Source organism: Nycticebus coucang, chromosome 12 (assembly GCF_027406575.1).
Source record: "Nycticebus coucang isolate mNycCou1 chromosome 12, mNycCou1.pri, whole genome shotgun sequence".
NCBI classification, from domain to species: Eukaryota; Metazoa; Chordata; class Mammalia; order Primates; family Lorisidae; genus Nycticebus; species Nycticebus coucang.
The window spans coordinates 74,748,119-74,767,556 of record NC_069791.1 but is presented as its reverse complement, the minus strand read 5'-3'; the positions used below and the strand labels follow the sequence as shown (position 1 = coordinate 74,767,556).

The window sequence follows — 19,438 nt, the reverse complement described above, 5'->3', positions numbered from 1 at the left end:
CTACTAAAAAGTAAGAAGTATTGCATAGTACATTTAAAAATAAAGTATGAATGGAGATAGTGGTAACTTTCGTTCCAAATACTGAAGCTATTCTTCTTAAAGTTTTTAATGTGGCACAAAAAAATACAGAGAAAACTCCAATAGTGTTTGAGATCATGATGAGCTTTACTTACCATAGTTTTCATCCCCATTTGCTTTACTAACCAGTACCGTGAAAAGAGACATATTACATCTTAGAACTTAAAAAAAAATTGTTGGCTAAAAAGGCATATTAAAACAATCATCTTTTATTTCCAAATCAGGTACCTTAAGGATAATATAATCTATAAAATAGGACAAACAGAAAACAAACAGTTAAATTAAAAATCCCTTTTTTTCCTAACCTTCTGCTGGTACTTCCATTTCTGTTCCTTCATTGCCCTCTGAAGAATGATGACTTCCTAAAGAGAAAATAAACAACATATAATAAACCAATAAAAACGTATATGGAAAGAAGAGAAACTAGGTAACAATGCAAACAAATTTAAGACATAATTATATACAAAATGATTCTTAATTATTTAGTAATTAATTTAAATGTTTTCTATTTCAGAAAAATGTTACACTTCTATTTGGAAGCTAAATAAATTTTTTAAAAATACAGATATACAATGTAAACCTAATTAGGTTTGGGGATTTAACATTAGTTTCTGTAACTACGTGATATAATTACTGATGGACACTGGAATCTGAGAAAGTACAATTATGCTTCAAGTACCATGCTCATCTGTCAATGACTCACACACAAAAAACAAATCAGAGTAAATTTTTGCTTTGCTCACAGACTTAATTAACTATATAAACAAGTTCAGGGTTTTCTGTAGAATGTTTCCTGCTTTCCATTTTCACTATGAAAGCCATGGAAACTCAATCCCCAAAATTTAATCAAAGTTGTACTTAAAGGAAACTCATAAGTTAAAATTTAAGATACTACCTTTAGTCTCAAAAGCATTTTAATTCAGGTAATATAATCTGCCTGCTTCTAAAAACTGGAACATAAAGCAATGTATCAGGTTAGGCAGTCACAAGGTAAACAGGCTCATCCTACTAGAGCAGAAGTTTTATTCACAAATAGGAAAAAAATAACCTAACACATCAGAGAGCCACTTAGGAATAAGTGCCCAAGCTGCCCCTTAATATGCATCCTCTGTCCTCAAATATCTAAGCTACGAACATGGAAAAGAATAAAAAACACTACCTTCAAGTACAAATAAAAGTAGGTTTATGTCCTATCAGTAAGAATAAATCAAGTAGGGGAAGAAAAGCTGACTCTTATCTATTTTCTCCACTGATAACTTAATTTTAATTTATAAACATATCTCATTTTCTTTTTTAAAGAGTAATGGTTATATACCATTATATATATCATTCAGTCTAGCACCCCTGAATTAAAAGTACCACACTAAGATAAAATATTTTTGGTTTTCAAAATCTAGCTTTATCATGTCATGATTATCTTGGAATTCTTGTCCACTTATTTAATATTGCAAAAACTCACCTGAGCTCAAGAATCTATGTAAATTTATAAATCTATAACCATGAATCATTCTTTTTTTTTTTGTAGATAAAATTCACAGGTCTTTTTTTTTTTTTTGTAGAGACAGAGTCTCACTTTATTACCCTCGGTAGAGTGCCGTGGCCTCACACAGCTCACAGCAACCTCCAATTCCTGGGCCCAAGCGATTCTCCTGCCTCAGCCTCCCGAGTAGCTGGGACTACAGGCGCCCACCACAACGCCCGGCTATTTTTTGGTTGCAGTTTGGCCGGGGCCGGGTTTGAACCCGTCACCCTCGGTATATGGGGCCAGCGCCTTACCAACTGAGCCACAGGCGCCGCCCTTCATGAATCATTCTTTAATAACTTTTAAAATATACTTTCTTTATACATACTACCTTTCTCATTTTTTTTTTAACCTTAATATTTAAATTTATGAAGCATTAAGTTCTTTGACTGTAAAGTCAAAGAAAAGAGAGGTGAGGTCAAAGGAAGGAACGTTAATGGAGAAGAGGCTAATACTTAAAAAGTAAAGTTTGAGTAAAGAATAAGATTAAGATGATTAATTATGTAAACAACAATGCTATGTGTCTTTTTTGTTCTTTTAAAATCTGAAGTAAACAATTACATTCATATTATAAAGTATACCTGAAGAAATAAATCTTATATGCGTGAAGCCAGAATATACAGAAGAAAAACCCATCACTAAAAGCCTATGATCAGTACACAAAAATTCCGAAAAGGGTAACTAATTCATAAACCTAGGGATTTACAAGTAGTATTTCAGAATCCTTCTAAAAACTTAGTAAAACATGACCTTATCAATATTTACATTACTAACTATACAATAATCTTACTTCTGAACTATTCTGATATAAGGTATAAATGTGTACTTTACCTTAAATATGAAAGTGTGTCATGTACCCATTTCGAGATTCATTACTAGATTCACAAAAGGGAAAATTGATTTTGAAAAATTGTTGCTTGTGAAGTTCATTTATATGCTATAAAAAAGGCCAATACATTTCTTTTTCCTTTTCATTTAGAAAAGTAATAATAAAGTTATAAATACTAAAACACAATCCGTCCAATATAAGGAAACATTTAAAATGATCAGTATGTGGGAAAATGGAAGTGAAAAGGTAATACCTTGCAAAGACTTCGAAAGGGGGAGTTTTTCATCAACATCATCACTTTCAGAAGGGCCTGCTTTGGAATACAAAAATAATACTTCAAAAGTAATCCCAAAAATGTATTTTGGGTCACTTTAAAGAACAAATTTGGGTGAGATAAAAAAAGCAAAATGAAAAAAAAATAAAGACAAAACAAGTGGTGTCAATTTATGGTCTTAGTGAGTGAAAAAAGTGTAATCAGGTAAATTTATATATATAAACAGGGAAAAGAAATTTTGAAATGACTGGACATATGGAATGAATGGGAATGACATGTCTAAAATGGTAGATACGGGTTTTCTAAAAGAGTAAAATGGTCCTAACAGTAAACCACAACTTTTACTTCACATAGATTATAAATTTATTATTTATTTTACAAACATATTTGTTTGTCCCATGCCAGATATTTGCTTAATCTTTTGTGACACTAGAGAAAAAAAATGCAGAGCCAAATTGTTATACATTGCTTAGAAAAAAATTATGTAGGGTGGTGCCTGTGGCTCAGCGGGTAGGGCGCCGGTCCCATATGCCGGAGGTGGCGGGTTCAAACCCAGCCCCGGCCAAATTAAAAAAAAAGAAAAAATTATGTAAACTATCAGAAAGCTTGAATCTCCACTGAAATAGAAACATGACAAACTAACAGCCTTTAATTCTGCTTCCCCTTTCTTACAAAACCCTAAGTACTTATACTAAGTTAATAAAGTTCTTTCCAATTATTAACATAGAAAGTACTTTGGGTTAAATTAACCTTCACAAAATACTATAGAGATTTGGATGACACATTTATATGTATCATCAATCTTTTTAATGATTAAACTAATAGATTTAAAACAGAAAACAAAACCTTGCAAAGACGTCGAAGAGCTTTTCATTGTGTTTTCAATGACTACTTAACGTAAAACCTGTTTGTGTGTTATTATGAACACGAACCAATTCATTATCACTGAATTTTTAATTTGAAAAACATTCTAAGTTGTTTGAAAGGCTTCTCTAATGCATAAAAAAATTTCACAAAGATGCACCAAACTACGTATTTCATGCAAAGGACATGTCACAGAAGAAAACAACTGCATGAAAAATATAGAAATTTGTATTAGCTCAGCACCTGTAGCACAGTGATTATGGCACTGGACACATGCAATGAGGTTGGTAGGTTCGAACCCGGTCCAGGCCAGCTAAACAATAATGACAAATGCAACAAAAAATAGCTGGGCATTGTGGCAGGCACCTGTAGTCCTCACTACCTGGGAGGCTGCAACAAGAGAATCGCTTAAGCCCAAGAGTCTCAGGTTGCTGTGAGCTGTGATGCCACAGTACTCTACCCAGGGCAACACAGTGAGACTCTGTCTCAAAAAAAAGGAAAGAAATTATTTGTATTTGGAATCATAACTAAGAGTAAGACTTGGAATGGAGAGTCCTGAATTCAAACATCAGATCCACTATTTCTAAGTCATGTGGACCCTCAGTAAAATACATAGAATTCGTGTCAAGAAAGACTTATAAAGGCCGGCCACGGTGGCTCACATCTGTAATCCTAGCACTCTGGGAGGCCTAGGCAGGTGGATCGCCTGAGCTCACAGGTTCGAGACTAGCCTGAGCCAGAACAAGACTTTATCTCTATTTATTTATTATTTTTTTATTTTATTTTTTTTTGTAGAGACAGAGTCTCACTTTACTGCCTTCAGTAGAGTGCCATGATGTCACAGGACTCACAGCAACCTCTAGCTCTTGGGCTTCAGCGATTCTCCTGCCTCAGCCTCCCGAGCAGCTGGGACTACAGGTGCCCGCCACAACGCCCGGCTATTTTTTGGTTGCAGTTCAGCTGGGGCTGGGTTTGAACCCGCCACCCTCGGTATATGGGGTCGGGGCCCTACTCACTGAGCCACAGGCGCTACCCGACTTTATCTCTAAATATAGCCAGGCCTTGTTGTGGGTGCCTGAAGTCCCAGCTACTAGGAAGGCTGAGCCTAAGAGTTTTGAGGTTGCTGTGAGCTGTGACGCCACAGCACTCTACCAAGGGTGACTAAGTGAGACTCTGTGTCAAAAAAACAAAAAAAATAAAAAAATAAAAGACTTATAATTTACATGTTTTAAAAGTAAAAAATTAGCTAAGGCTATAAATTGACTTCTTAGTAGTGCTTTAGCAATTTTCACAAGTTTAGCCACTGGCATTCTCAGTATTGTTATCTTTACATTTAATGAGGTCCTCTTTAAGTTAATCATAAGGATGTTTCTTAGGATTCTGTTTTCTATTTTAATTAACTCTTTTATTATGGATTTCAAATTTAATTATATTATGTTCAAAGATTATGCTAAGACTACCTGTGAACTAGTACATAGTCACTTTTTGTAAATGATCCATCCTTTGTAAAAAAAAATTTATTTCCTGGGTATAGCATTCACCATATACATTAGCTTATGTTTGTTAGCTATAGAGCTGAAATATTCTATTTAACATTTTTAACTATTCATTAGCATCATGTATTAGTTACCATCAGTGGTTATAATCTCTCAAATGATTATACATTTCTACAAATACATAGATTCTAAATTTACCATAATTTTTTAATTATTTATTTCTACTTTCATTTTGAAGATACATTCTTAGGTACATCAAATTAATAGTTGCTACATCAATCTAGTGACTTAGTCCTTACAAATTATGTAGTCACACTGCTTATCCTTGCTACTATTTTGGACAAGCTACAAATAAATATTACTAAATTAGAATTTTTTTTAGCTAGTATATGGCCAGCATACCTTCATACATGCCTATACTTTCAACTATCTGCTCTTGAACAGCATATATTTGAATTTAATTCACCCTAACATAGGTAGAATACTTAATTACTCCTCACCCTCAAAATGCTAGAGGTGCCTACCAATCATGAAAACCAAAACATCTCCTACACTCATATTTGAATATGACTATCTTATAGGAACACTAATGTGCACAAAGAAACATATGCAAACCCATTTGGAATACTAAAGTTTTTTTTTGTTTTGTTTTGTTTTGGAGACAGAGTAATCCCTGGGTGGAACGCCATGGCCTCAGCCTAACTCACAGCAACCTCAAACTCTTGGGTTCAAGTGATCCTCCTCCCTCCGCCTCCCAAGCAGCTGGGACTATAGGCACTTGCCATGAGGCCCAGGTTGTTTTTCTATTTTTAGTAGAGACAGGGCCTGGCTCTTGCTCAGGCTGGTCTCCAACTCCTGAGCTAAAGTGGTCCTCCTGCCTCAGTCTCCCAGAGTCCTCCTAGAGGACCACAAGCCTAAGCCACCAGGCCCAGCTACACCAAAGATTTTAAGAAAAAACATCAATGTCATTATATAGAAGAATGGACAAATGAACTATAGTATAATCACATAATGTGATTATCATAATGAAATCAAACAAACTTGTGACAAATCTTAAAAATTTATACTGAATGACAGACTATACTCAACAACGGTGCACCATAAAAATGCAGAAAATATGGATGGCGCCTGTGGCTCAGTGGGTAGGGCACCAGCCCCATATACCGAGGGTGGCAGGTTCGAACCTGGCCCAGCCAAACTGCAACAAAAAAATAGCCAGGTGTTGTGGCGGGCACCTATCGTCCCACATACTAGAGAGGCTGAGGCAATAGAATCGCCTAAGCCCAGGAGTTGGAGGTTGCTGTGAGCTGTGACACTACAGCACTCTACCAAGGGTGATAAAGTGAGATTCTGACTCTCAAAAAAAAAAAAAACCTCAGAAAATTGTATGTATAGTATGTATGTATGTGGATATTCATACACAGACACTTCTGTGAAAATATTTATATAGGACAAGCATAACACCATTATCAAGAAATCCTGTTTCCAAAATAATAGTTCAGAATAGAGAGGAAAGCAGGAGTTTGGGAAAGCCCAAAGAAAGGCTTCAATTACTTAACACGTTATTTCTTGGCAGAGGTGTAGGGAACTAGACTGACCAGGAAAAAAAAAGACACAACTTATAAAATTGCAAACAAGAAGGGTATCACTATAAATCTTGTAAACACTAAACAAAAAATAGCAGGGTAGGGCGGCGCCTGTGGCTCAAAGGAGTAGGGCACCGGCCCCATATGCCGGAGGTGGTGGGTTCAAACTCAGCCCCAGACAAAAACTGCAACAACAACAACAAAAAAAAATAGCAGGGTAATTCTACATAAAACCCTATGATCTAAAATTGAGTAATTAAAATGAAGTAAACAAATCCTTAAAAGATACAAACTGCCAAAGCTCAATCAAGAAGAAATAAATAACTTGAATACTCCTAATATCTATTCAAAGTAATTTTGGGGAGGGGGGATGTGGGGGGGGACAGGGTCTCACTATGTTGCCCTAGGTAGAGGGCCATGTTGTCAAAGCTTACAGTAACCTCCAACTCTTGGGCTTAAGTGATTCTCTTGCCTCAGCCTCTCTAGTAGCTGGGACTACAGGCACCCGCCACAATGCTCGGGTATTTTTGTTGCAGTTGCCACTGCTGTTTTAGCTGGCCAGGGCCAGATTCGAACCTGCCACCCTCAGTACATAGGGCTGGCATCCTACCCACTAAGCCTGACAGATAGTACTGCAAAGCCCAGCTATTTTTTTGGTTGCAGTTGTCATTGTTGTTTAGCAGGCCCAGGCCAGGTTCGAACCCACCAGCTTCAGTGTATATGGCTGGAGCCTTACACACTGAGTTTATGGGCGCCAAGTCTCAAAGTAATTTTTTTAGAAGGATGGATGGAATCTCACCTACTTAAGTGGCTAAAATTATTAAGACTGACAATATATGTGTTGACAAAGATATACAGCAACTAAAACTCTTATACACTGCTAATAGGACTGTAAAATAGTATAAGCACTTTGAAAAACAGTTTGGCAGTTTCTTAACAGGTGAAATATCTACCACACATCCGAGCTATTCCATTTCTAGATATCTACTCAAGAGAAATGAAGGTATATGTCCACAGAAAATTTTTTCCACAAATCTTCATCGTAGGTCTACTTGAAAAGCTTTACTTAAAAAGACCCAAACTGAAAACAATTCAAAAGGCTATCGATACATGGATGAAAAGACTGTGTCACAGGCATATAATAGAATAATAATCAATAATAAAATCCAGTCAAATATTGATACGCACAATACTATGGATGAATTTAAAAACAATTATGTGATATAAAAGCTACTGCTCTCATGCCCCAAGAAAACAGTGTATATTTTATGATTTCATTTACATAAACTTCTACAAAATGGAAACTAATCTAAAATGAGAAGACAACAGATCAGTGGACTTCCAAGGACTGGGGAGGTCAATAAATTAAAAAGGACACAAACTTTAAAAATAATGGATATTTCATTATCTCTGTTAGCACTATCTTGGTTACAGTGAAGACAGGTATGTACATGAAAAAAAACAACCAAATTTATACTTTAAATGTTTTATGTAGTATAATTATGCATTGATAAAACACTAACCTGACTATAAAAAACAGAAAATCTTATTCTAAACTAGAATCCCCTCACAATGCATAAAAGCATAATGCATTGTAAAATTATAATCTTTAATTCCCTCCTAAAAATCAAACAAGAAGATAATGGAACAAGATGATAAATAGCTACAATGTATCACTGCCTTACATTTTCCAGTTTTTTAAGATAATGATAAAACTTAGGGAATAGTTACCTTTGTTGTATAAATAGAGCTACTAAAGATTCAGAAGACTTCTCGTGCTTTGCAAGTAACACTCAAAACTGGAATTAAATTCTAAATTATGTCACAACCTTCGCACATGCTCTTAGTAACACTTAACAGGGCTCGGCACCTGTGGCTCAAGCGGCTAAGGCACCAGCCACCTACACCAGAGCTGGCGGGTTCAAATCCAGCCCGGGCCCACCAAACAACAACGGCTGTAACCAAAAAATAAATGGGCATTGTGGCGGGGGCCTGTAGTCTCAGCTACTTGGAAAGCTGAGGCAAGAGAATAGCTTAAGCCCAAGAGTTGCAGGTTGCTGTGAGCTGTAATGCCACGGCACTCTACCCAGAGCGACAGCTTGAGGCTCTGTCTCAAAAAAAAAAAAAAAAAAAACACTTAACAGCTATTTTACGTATCTCCTGATAGGTGACTGATTTTGTTTCCTTATTTTTGGACTCTTTCTTTTATTGTAGTGACCAGAAAATTATAGATATATATGTCCAATTTTAAAAATACAGGCAAATGATAAACAAAATTTAATTTTAAGCACCAACAAATTTTAGAAAGAAAATTGCATCAAATAGGATTACCTTGAATATTGTACTGATAATAATCAGGGTCTTCTGATTCTTCCTTTACTGTCACAGCTGCCATTTCCAGGGAAATGCCTGTACAAGTGAATGACATTATCTGATTACATGTCAAGGCATTCAGTTACATCATACAAGGAAACCCCTTTCAGTCCTTCCCACGATATATAGTATACATATATATTTTAAAGACTTGCAAAGGATAAAAGTTTGCTAGGTAGCAAGGGGTAAAAATCACCTATAACTCCAATCAAGAGTTTTTAATTTTTTTTAATTTAATTTAATCATTATTAATATCCTGGATTAGCTAATTAGCAAAATTATTTGTTAATTTTTTCCTCCAACACAGTATCTTATCTTTCAAAGTGAAGAAAACTAGTCATCTTCCATTTCCACTTAATACTAAAAATACATTTACAAACCACTGAAAAACAGTTGTAAACATCAGTTTTAATGATTCAATATTCCAGAGTAGAGATGGCATACTTTTAACCATTTCAATAATGAGCTATATAGATTTTTAAAATTCTAATAAATCCCTTTTATTATAGCAAGGGTACAAAGCAACTGCATAAAGTTTTGCCCATAATTGAGACAGATAATTTAAGTAGATCCTTATGGTCAGATATAAAGCATGCATATTGTAATAATTCTACTTATATGGAGGTCAAAATAGGCATAATATTAAAAAATCTACCAAGTTAATGTTCTACATCTAGATGTAGATGTTCAGTTACAGAAGTGTCTACTATTTTCACTTACTGAATTATAGACTTATATTTTGCATACTTTTCTTCATATTGGACTTTAATCAACATCAAGCAACCCTTCCTAGACAGCCTAACAGGTTAGACAACAGCAGCTGACAGAAATGGCCTGCTAATTTCAGCATACAACTTCTGTTTTCCCATTCTGTATGTAAAGAAGTTGGAAATCAACTCAGCACCCGAAGCTTAGTGGTTAGAGCGCCAGCCACATGCACCAGGGCAAGCGGGTTCAAACCCAACCTGGACCTGCTAAACAACAATGACAACTACAACAAAAAAATAGCTGGGCATTGTGGCTGGCACCAGTAATCCCAGCTACTTGGGAGGCTGAGGCAAGAGAATCGCTTAATGATGCCCCATGATCATATCAATGTATACAGTTATGATTTAATAAAAAAAAAAAGAGAGAATCGCTTAAGCCCAAGATTCAAAAAAAAGAAAAAAAAAATTGGAAGTCACTACTCATCTAACAGATAAAAAGGTGAAGAAACTAAAATACTAACACCTCTTTTAGAGCTGATAAAGAGATGTGGACACAACGCAAACTACTGCCCCCAACACTACAAACAGGTGAATAGAGGGAGTCACAGCTTACACCCAGGAGCGGAGCGTCACAAGCAGAGTCAGTGCTGGGGCTAAAAGACTGGAACTAGAACTGATGAATTGCTGAGGCTGCTATGGAGACGTCCAGAGGTACCCAACCATACACAGGGGAACTGCCACACTTTTTGAATGTTATGTACAGGCGCTCTATCAGATTTTCACAGTAAATCTCAGAGAAAAGTCCCTTCGAGCTTCTAGCAGAGGGAGGAAAAAATAAAAAAATCAATTTAACAATATGATAAAGGTAGAAAAAGGGAAGAAGCATCAGGAGTTAAGTTGTAAATTATATGCTCAAAAAAAAAAAAAACCATTTTCCTTTTCATAATAGATATAGCTATATGGAAACAGAAAAAAAAACTCGAGTAGCCAAGACATTACTCAGAAATAAAAACAAATCAGGGGTGGTGCCTGTGCCTCAATGGAGTAGGGCACCAGCCTCAAACGCCAGAGGTGGCGGGTTCAAACCCAGCCCCAACCAGAAACTGGAAAAAAAAAAAAAAAAAAAACCAGCATGGTACTGGTACAAAAATGAAGAGGTAGATGTGTGGAACAGAATTGAAGACCAAGAGGTGAACCCAGACACTTATTCTCATTTGATTTTTGATAGGCCTATTAAAAACATAAACTGGGGGAAAATTTTCCTATTCAACAAATGGTGCTGGGTGAATTGGTTGGTGACCTCTAGAAGACTAAAACTGGACCCACACCTTTCTGCTCTAACAAAAATTGACTCCCACTAAATGAAGGACTTAAACTTTTTTTCTTTTCTTAGGACTTAAGATATGAAACAATAAAAATTCTTGGAGAGTGCAGGGGAAATGCTTGAAAAAATTAGCCTGGGAGAATACTTTATGAGAAGGACATCCCAGGCAATTGAAGCAACATCAAAAATACACTACTGCGTTCTGATCAAATTAAAAAGCTTCTGCACTACCAAGAACACACTAATAAAGCAAATAGACAGTCCTTAGAATGGAAGGGGATTTTTGCAAGTTGTATTTTTGACAAAGGTTTAATAACCAGAATCCACAGTTAACTCAAATTTATTACTAAAAAAACCTCAAGTGATCCCATTTCATTGTGGGCAAGAGACATGAACAGAAGCTTCTCTGAAGAAGACAGATGCATGAAAAAATGCTCATCATCTTTAATCACCAGAGAAATGCAAACCAAAACTCCTCTGATACACCATCTAACTCCCAAAACTACAGATGTTGGCATGGATGTGGAGAAAAGGGAACACTTCTGCACTGCTGGTGGGAATGCAAGCCAGTACGTTCCTTTTGGAAAGAAGTTTGGAGAACACTCAGGGATCTAAATGTAGACCTGCCGTTTGATCCTCCAATTCCTCTACTAGGTGTATATCCAAAGGACCAATTTGCCCCAGAAAAAAAAAAAAGAGGTAACAAACATTAAATCTACAAGAAAGGCAGTATAGTAGTGACAAGAAAATAAGAATTACAGTGCAATGGAACAGAATTGAGAATGCTGAAGTTAACCCCATCAGTTAATTTTTGACAAAGATTCTATAATAATTGAATGGAGAAAAGATGGTCTTTTCAACAAATGGTACTGGTACATCCACATGTAAAATGATGCACTTATACCTTTACGTCACAAAATTCACAAAAATCAACTCAGAATGGACCTTACACCTAAATATAAGAAGTTAAAACTATAAAACTTAAAACAGGAAACCTAAGTATCACTCATTGTGATCTTAGGTTGGATAAAGATTTTCTAGATACAATAACAAAAGCATAAACAATTAAAAAAAAAAAAAATCTTGAAAAATTCAATTTTACCAAATTAAAAACTTTTGAGCGGGCGGCGCCTGTGGCTCAAGGAGTAGGGCGCCGGTCCCATATGCCGGAGGTGGCGGGTTCAAACCCAGCCCCAGCCAAAAATCACAAAAAAAAAAAAAAAAACTTTTGAGCTACAGGAACACAAACAATAGAAATGAAACAACCAGCCATAAACTATCTGTGCAATCTTATTTCTGATAAAAGACCTGTAACCAGAATAAAAAACTCTTACAACTGGTCAAAGGGAAAAAAAAATCCAATTTAAAAATAGATAAAACTACTTCTTTTTTTTATTTTGGGAGACAGTCTCACTCTGCTGCCCTGTGTAGAGTGCCATGGTGTCACAGTTAACAGCAACATCAAACCCTTCAGCTCAAGTGATCCTCTTACCTTAGCCTCCCAAGTAGGTGGGACTATAGGCGCCAGCCACTACAGTTTTTCCTATTTTTAGTAGAAACAGGGTCTTGCTCTTACTCAGGTTTGTCTTGAACTCCTGAGCTCAAGCAATCCACCAAACTGGGCCTCCCATAGAGCTAAGATTACAGGTGTTAGCCACCATGCTTAGGTTTAGACAAAACATTTAAATAGACGTGTCACTAAAGAAGATGTATGATTACATGAAAAGATGCTCAGTATCAATAATCATTAGGGGCTTGGTACCTGTAGCACAGTGGTTACAGCACCGGCCACATACACTCAGGCTGGCGGGTTCAAAACCTGCCTAGGCCAGCTAAACAAGTGCAACAAAAAAATAGCCAGGTGTTGTGGCGGGCACCTGTAGTCCCATCTACTCGGGAGGCTGAGGCAAGAGAATCGCTTAAGCCCAAGAGTTGGAGGTTGCTGTGAGCTGTGACACCACAGCACTCTACCCAGGGTGACATAGTGATACTCTTATTAAAAAAAAAAAAAAAGTTAGGAAAATACAAATTAAAATCACAACAATGTCCAAAATACATGAATGAAATTCATGGGCACCCTTAGTTAAGTGGTTAGAGCACTGGATCCATGCACTGGGGGTAGCAGGTTTGAACCAGGCCCAGGTCTGCTAAACAAACAAACAAAACAAAAAAAAAAAAACAAGAAAAAGAAAATACATGAAATTCTGGGAAAGGCAAAACTATAGAGACAGTAAAAAGATTACCAGGGGTTTAGGGGAAGAAGGAACAAATAGGTAAAGCACATGTGACTTTCAGGGCAATGCAATTTCTCTGTATGGTATTATAAGGATGGATACACGTCAACATAGATCGTCAAAACCCACACCAAGGCTGGGCTCCTGTGGCTCAAGCGGCTAAGGTGCCAGCCACATATACTTGAGCTGGCGGGTTCAAATCCAGCCAGGACCCGCCAAACAATAATGACGGTTGCAACCAAAAAATAGCTGGACATTGTGGCGGGTGCCTGTAGTCCCAGCTACTTGGGAGGCTGAGGCAGGAGAATCGCTTGAGCCCAGGAGTTGGAGGTTGCTGTAAGCTGTGATGCCACAGCACTCTACCCAGGGTGACAGCTTGAGGCTCTGTCTCAAAAAAAATGAAAAAAAAAAAAACCCCACACGAAGTCCAACACCAAGAGAAAGCCCTAATGTATGGGCGGCGCCTGTGGCTCAGTTGGTAAGGTGCCGGCCCCATATACAAAGGGTGGCAGGTTCAAATCCAGCCCCAGCTGAACTGCAACCAAAAAAAAAAAAAAATAGCCGGTGTTGTGGCAGGCGCCTGTAGTCCCAGCTACTCGGGAGGCTGAGGCAAGAGAATCGCTTAGGCCCAGGAGTTGGAGGTTGCTGTGAGCTGTGTGATGCCATGGCACTCTACCAAGGGCCATAAAGTGAGACTCTGTCTGTACAAAAAAAAAAAAAAAAAAAAAGAAAGCCCTAATGTAAACTATGCACTTTATGTGATAAATGATGTGTCAACATAGGTTCAAAGCTAAGAGTCGACTTAGGTGGAAGATGTTCATAGTTGGGGGTGAATATAAAACTATGTGGAGACAGGGGATATATGAAAACTATGTACTTTCAGCTCAGTTTTGGAAAAAACTGTGAAAGAAAATCCACCATGAGATACCATCTCACGCCCATTAGAACTGCTATAATAAGAAAGACAAGGGCCAGGCAAGGTGGCTCATGCCTACAATCCTACCATTCTGGGAGGCCAAGGTGGGTGGATTGCCTGAGCTCAGGAGTTGGAGACTAGCCTGAGCAAGAGTGAAACCCCATCTCTAAAAAATAGCCGAGCAGGCACCTGTAGTCCTAGATATTCAGAAGACTGAGGCAAGAGGATCGCCTGAGCCCAAGAGTCTGAGGTTGCTATGAGCTATAATGCCAGGGCATTCAACCCTGCCAGACTGAGACTGTCTCAAAATAAATAATAATAAGAAGAAGGCAAGGCCAGGCACCATGGCTCACAATTATAATCCCCACACTTTGAGAGGCTGAAGCAGGAGGATCACTTGAGGCTATGAGTTCAAGACCAGCCTGGGAAACGTATCAAGTCTCCATCTCCAAATAAATTAAAGAAACATTATGGTGCATGCCTATAGTCCCAGCTGCTCAAGAGGCTAACAAATGAGGACTGCTGGAGCCCAGGAGTTCAAGGCTATATAGTGAGCTATGATTGTGCCACTGCACTCTAAAGTGGGTGACAGACCAAGACTGTTTTTTAAAAAACAAAAAAGGCAGTTCCTTTCTTCATCAGCTAGGAAGGACATGTTGAGGTTGATAATACCCATCAAGAACAATAACTATAATGGCTTCCAGCACTTTGACAAAACCTCAGCTATGTCGCCTCCTGGTCAGGTGTCTGCAATTTCCAATTTTTGGAGTATCCATTGTATCCCTGGAGAGTGCGGCTCTCTATAAATTTGCTGTGGCTGAACCAACGAAGAAGGCATACTTGGATTTCTACAGAAATTATCATTCCATGAAAGATTTTGAAGAGATGGGGAAGACTGGTATTTTTTTTTGTTTGTTTTGTTTGTTTTTTGGCTGGGGCTGGGTTTGAACCCGCCACCTCCAGCATATGGGACCGGCGCCCTACTCCTTGAGCCACAGGCGCCGCCCGGAAGACTGGTATTTTTTAGAGTGCAAGGTGATTTTGGAATATAAAGAATTTCTATGGAGCCAGGCGCAGTGGCTCAAGCCTGTAATCCCAGTCAATTAGGAGGCTGGGGCAGGTGGATTGCCTGAGCTCAACATCAACAGGTTCGAGACCAGCCTGAGCAAGAGCAAGACACAGACTCATTAAAAAAAAAAAAAAATAGCTGGGTGTTGTAGCAGGCACCTATACTTCCAGCTACTTCGGTGGCTGAGGCAAGAGATTTTCGTGAGCCCAGGAGTCTGAGGTTGCTGTGAGCTATGACGCCATAACACTCTACTAGGGGGCAAAAAAGTGAGACTGTCTCAAAACAAACAAACAATTTCTTTGGATTAAATTTCAAAGAAGTTTCTAACTCATCTGTGATCCTATGAATATGTGGGCTAAGAATAGTTTCTTTTGATAAATAAAAAATTAACAAATACTGTCAGCAGTTTAAAAACAAAAAAGACACACAAGTGTTGGCCAAGATAAAGAGAAACCAAAACATTCCTATACTGCTGAAGGAAACCTAAAATGGTATAGGCACTTGAGAAAACAATGTGGCAGTTGCTGAAAGTGAAACATAGTTACCATAGAACTCACCAATTCACTCCCATTTATCTACCCAAGAGAAGTAAAAAAATTTGCATGCAAAGATACAAATGTGGATGTTCACAGTAGTGATGTTCAAAATAGACAAATAGTGGAAATAACTCAAATGATTAATGGATAAAGAAAAAGCATTAACATCCATACAATGGAATAATATTCAGGAATAAACTACTTACAGATGCTAAACCATTTTTTTAAGAGCCTAAAAACATGACCAGAATAAAGCGGGTAGGACGCCAGCCCCTTATAGTGAAGGTGGCGGGTTTGAATCTGGCCCTGGCCAGCTAAAACAGCAGTGGCAACTGCAACAAAAATACCCTGGGCGTTGTGGGGGGCACCTGTAGTCCCAGCTGCTTGGGAAGCTGAGGCAAGAGAATCACTTAAACCCAAGAGCTGGAGGCTGCTGTGAGCTGTGATGCCACAGCACTCTACCGATGGCTAGAGACTGAAACTATGTCTCAAAAAAAAAAAAAAAAAAAACTGGGCAGCGCCTGTGGCTCAGTGGGTAGGGTGCCAGCCAGTCCCATATACCGAGGGTGGCAGGTTCGAACCCGGCCCCAGCCAAACTGCAACAACAACAAAATAGCCAGGTGTTCTGGCGGGCACCTGTAATCCCAGCTACTCGGAAGGCTGAGGCAAGAGAATCGCCTAAGCCCAGGAGTTGGAGGTTGCTGTGAGCTGTGAAACAAGAGCACTCTACCAAAGGCAATAAAGTGAGACTCTGTCTTAAAAAAAAAAAAAAAATACTATCTATCATACAATACCATTTGTAAGAAATTTCCAGATAAAATAAACCTACAAAAACTGAAACTAGATTAATTGTGGTAAAAGGAATAATTCAAATGGACACCAAGTTTCTATTTGGGATGATGGAAATGTTCTAAAATTACCTTGTGATGATCACTGTAAAACTGTACATCTAATATCACTGAATTTTACACTTGAAATAAGTAGATTTTGTGGCATATAAACTTATCTCAATAAATCCATCCCAGGCTCAGCACTCATAGCACAGTGGTTAGAGCGCCAACCACATGCACTAAGGCTGGCAGATTCAAACCTGGCCTGGGCCCACTAAAAGAATAATGACAACTGCAACAACAACAAAAATAGCCAGGCGTTATGGCAAGTGCCTGTAATCCCAGCTACTTGGGAGACTGAGGCAAGAGAATAGCTTAAGCCTAAGAGTTTAAGGTTGCTGTGAGCTGTGATGGCACAGTACTCTACCAAGGGCAACAAAGTGAGACTCTGTCTCAAAAATAAATAAACAAATAAATAAATAATCCATCCCAAAAAAATCTATATGAAATAACACTGTAAGGATGATATTTAAAAATAAGAAATTGGGCGGTGCCTGTGGCTCAAGGAGTAGGACGCCGGCCCCATATACCGGAGGTGGTAGGTTCAAACCCAGCCCTGGCCAAAAACTGAAAAAAATAAATAAATAACAATAAATAAAAATAAAAATAAGAAATTACGCTCGGCGCCTGTGGCTCAAGCAGCTAAGGCACCAGCCACATACACCTGAGCTGGTGGGTTCGAATCCAGCCCAGGCCCACCAAACAACAATGATGGCTGCAACCAAAAAATAGGCGGGTGTTGTGGCAGGTGCTTGTAGTCCCAGCTACTTGGGAGGCAGAGGCAGGAGACTTGCTTGAGCCCAGGACTTGGAGGTTGCTGTGAGCTATGATGCCACAGCACCCTACCCAGGGTGACAGCTTGAGGCTCTGTCTCAAAAAGAAAAAGAAATTAAATATCAAGACAGCTTAGAATTTAATGTAGTTTCCTTACATTGTAGAAAATGGGGAGTACAAAGGGAAAAGGAGATTAAGAGAGTATTACACTGGTTTTTGTAAAAGGCACTACAGACCAAGTTAACCTTTGACATTATATGCTTTAATAATTGTATAATCTATATAACATGTATAATTAGCAAAGAACTTCTGGTTATCAGTTGTTAATCAAATTCTCTTTCTGGATTTTAGTATAATATGATAACATTAACAAATAATGCCACAGTTCAAATTTGTAGTGATTGCCCATTTCTCATCAAAAATGATACCATATTGACTCAAAAGGTACCTTCTAAACTAAGGAAAAGTCTTCCTTAAATTCACAATTGATTCTAAAACCATTAATACATACCTGAATCTTCTGTGGGTTCAGTTTTCACTTTGATGGGACCACAACTGAAAGGAGAAGGGAACTCCAATCAAGTTATGTAATAGTGAAAGCCACTTACACAGTATTCAAATGCACTGGATCTCAAAGTATAAACTCACCTGACCAAGGTGAATGCCAAACAGCCCAACTTAAAATTTACATATTTATTTCTTGCATGAGTAAGAGTTGTCAACTGAATTTAGACCTTTAATTCCAATCTACCTTTTGAAAAAAAAATAAATACTGTAGAGTCACATATTAATTTGCAAATTCTACTTTAAGGCTTTCCAATTTACACTGTGGTCAATCACAGCTGCACTTAGGAAACACCACTATCCAAAAGCAGTGTTTTTATCAAGTTAAAAAGCAAATTTTCACAAGATCCCCAAATGATTTAACTGCTTATTAAACCTCAAGATGTGTGACTATGGCCTTTTTAATATTCTAATTACTCAATAATCTAAAAACTAAGACTTTGTAAGGTGTGGAAGTTGAAGAGTAGTAATAAAATTAGGTTTTTTTTACCTTCCACCTGGAGATAATATTGACCTTTCAGAATCTGATACCATCGCACGACCACCTGTATACCAGAAAAAAAAAATTAGATTTAGGTTTATTTGACACTTCACTTTAATACAGAATAACTAGCGGTAGGGTTGGAATTTGTAGGTTTATATCATCCTAGAAAAAGAACTGCATTAGTTACAAAACAAAGTACTTTATTCTCCCCTATAAGGACGATCACCTAACGGCTTTATATTCCTTCCAACATCATCCTTTTATTTTTCTGAGAGGAATACAGAAATATGGCATTTGTCTAGAGAGGCAGAATAAGTAGAAAAAGACTGCTGATGTATAAATCATGACGCAGACTGCTATTAACAATACATTTGGGGGCTCGGTGCCTATGGCTCAAGGGTCCAAGGCGCCAGCCACATACACCTGAGCTGATGGGTTCAAATCCAGCCTGGGCCTGCCAAACAACAATGACGGCTACAACCAAAAAATAGTTGGGCGTTATGGCAGACGCCTGTAGTCCCAGCTACTTGGGAGGCTGAGGCAGGAGAATCGCTTGAGCCCCGGAGTTGGAGGTTGCTGTGAGCTGTGATGCAATAGCACTCTACCCAGAGCGACAGCTTGAAGCTCTGTCTTAAATAAATAAATAAATAAATAAATAAACAAACTAAAATAATAAAATGAAGACATCTGGGGCAGACCCAGTGGTTCATGCCTGTAATCTTAGCAATCTGGGAGGCTGAGGTGGGAAGACAGCCTGAGCTTGGGCATTCAAGACCAGCATAAGCAAGAGTAAGATAGCCAGGCACTGTGGCAGAAACCTACAGTCCCAGCTACTCGGGAGGCTGAAGCAAGAGGATCTCTTGAGCCCAAGAGTTTAAGGTTGCTGTGAGAATCTGTCTCAAAAATAAACAAATAAAT

At 38.1% G+C, this 19,438-nt stretch overlaps 1 protein-coding gene across 8 annotated transcripts in view; it reads right to left on the bottom strand.

Moving 5' to 3' along the window:
• The window catches only part of GTF2I (general transcription factor IIi), a 141,842-nt gene that overhangs the window by 60,707 nt on the left and 61,697 nt on the right, over positions 1–19,438 (bottom strand). For 4 of the 8 annotated variants that reach the window (XM_053554708.1, XM_053554711.1, XM_053554712.1 and 1 more), the window contains 5 exons: positions 18,527–18,581; positions 17,984–18,027; positions 8,981–9,058; positions 2,683–2,742; positions 384–440 (listed from right to left, as the gene is read on the bottom strand). In XM_053554708.1, the coding sequence (XP_053410683.1) occupies positions 384–440; positions 2,683–2,742; positions 8,981–9,058; positions 17,984–18,027; positions 18,527–18,581 (294 nt within the window). The remainder of the gene's footprint in view (positions 1–383; positions 441–2,682; positions 2,743–8,980; positions 9,059–17,983; positions 18,028–18,526; positions 18,582–19,438) is intronic. The other 4 variants (XM_053554709.1, XM_053554713.1, XM_053554710.1 and 1 more) reach the window with 2 other exon arrangements.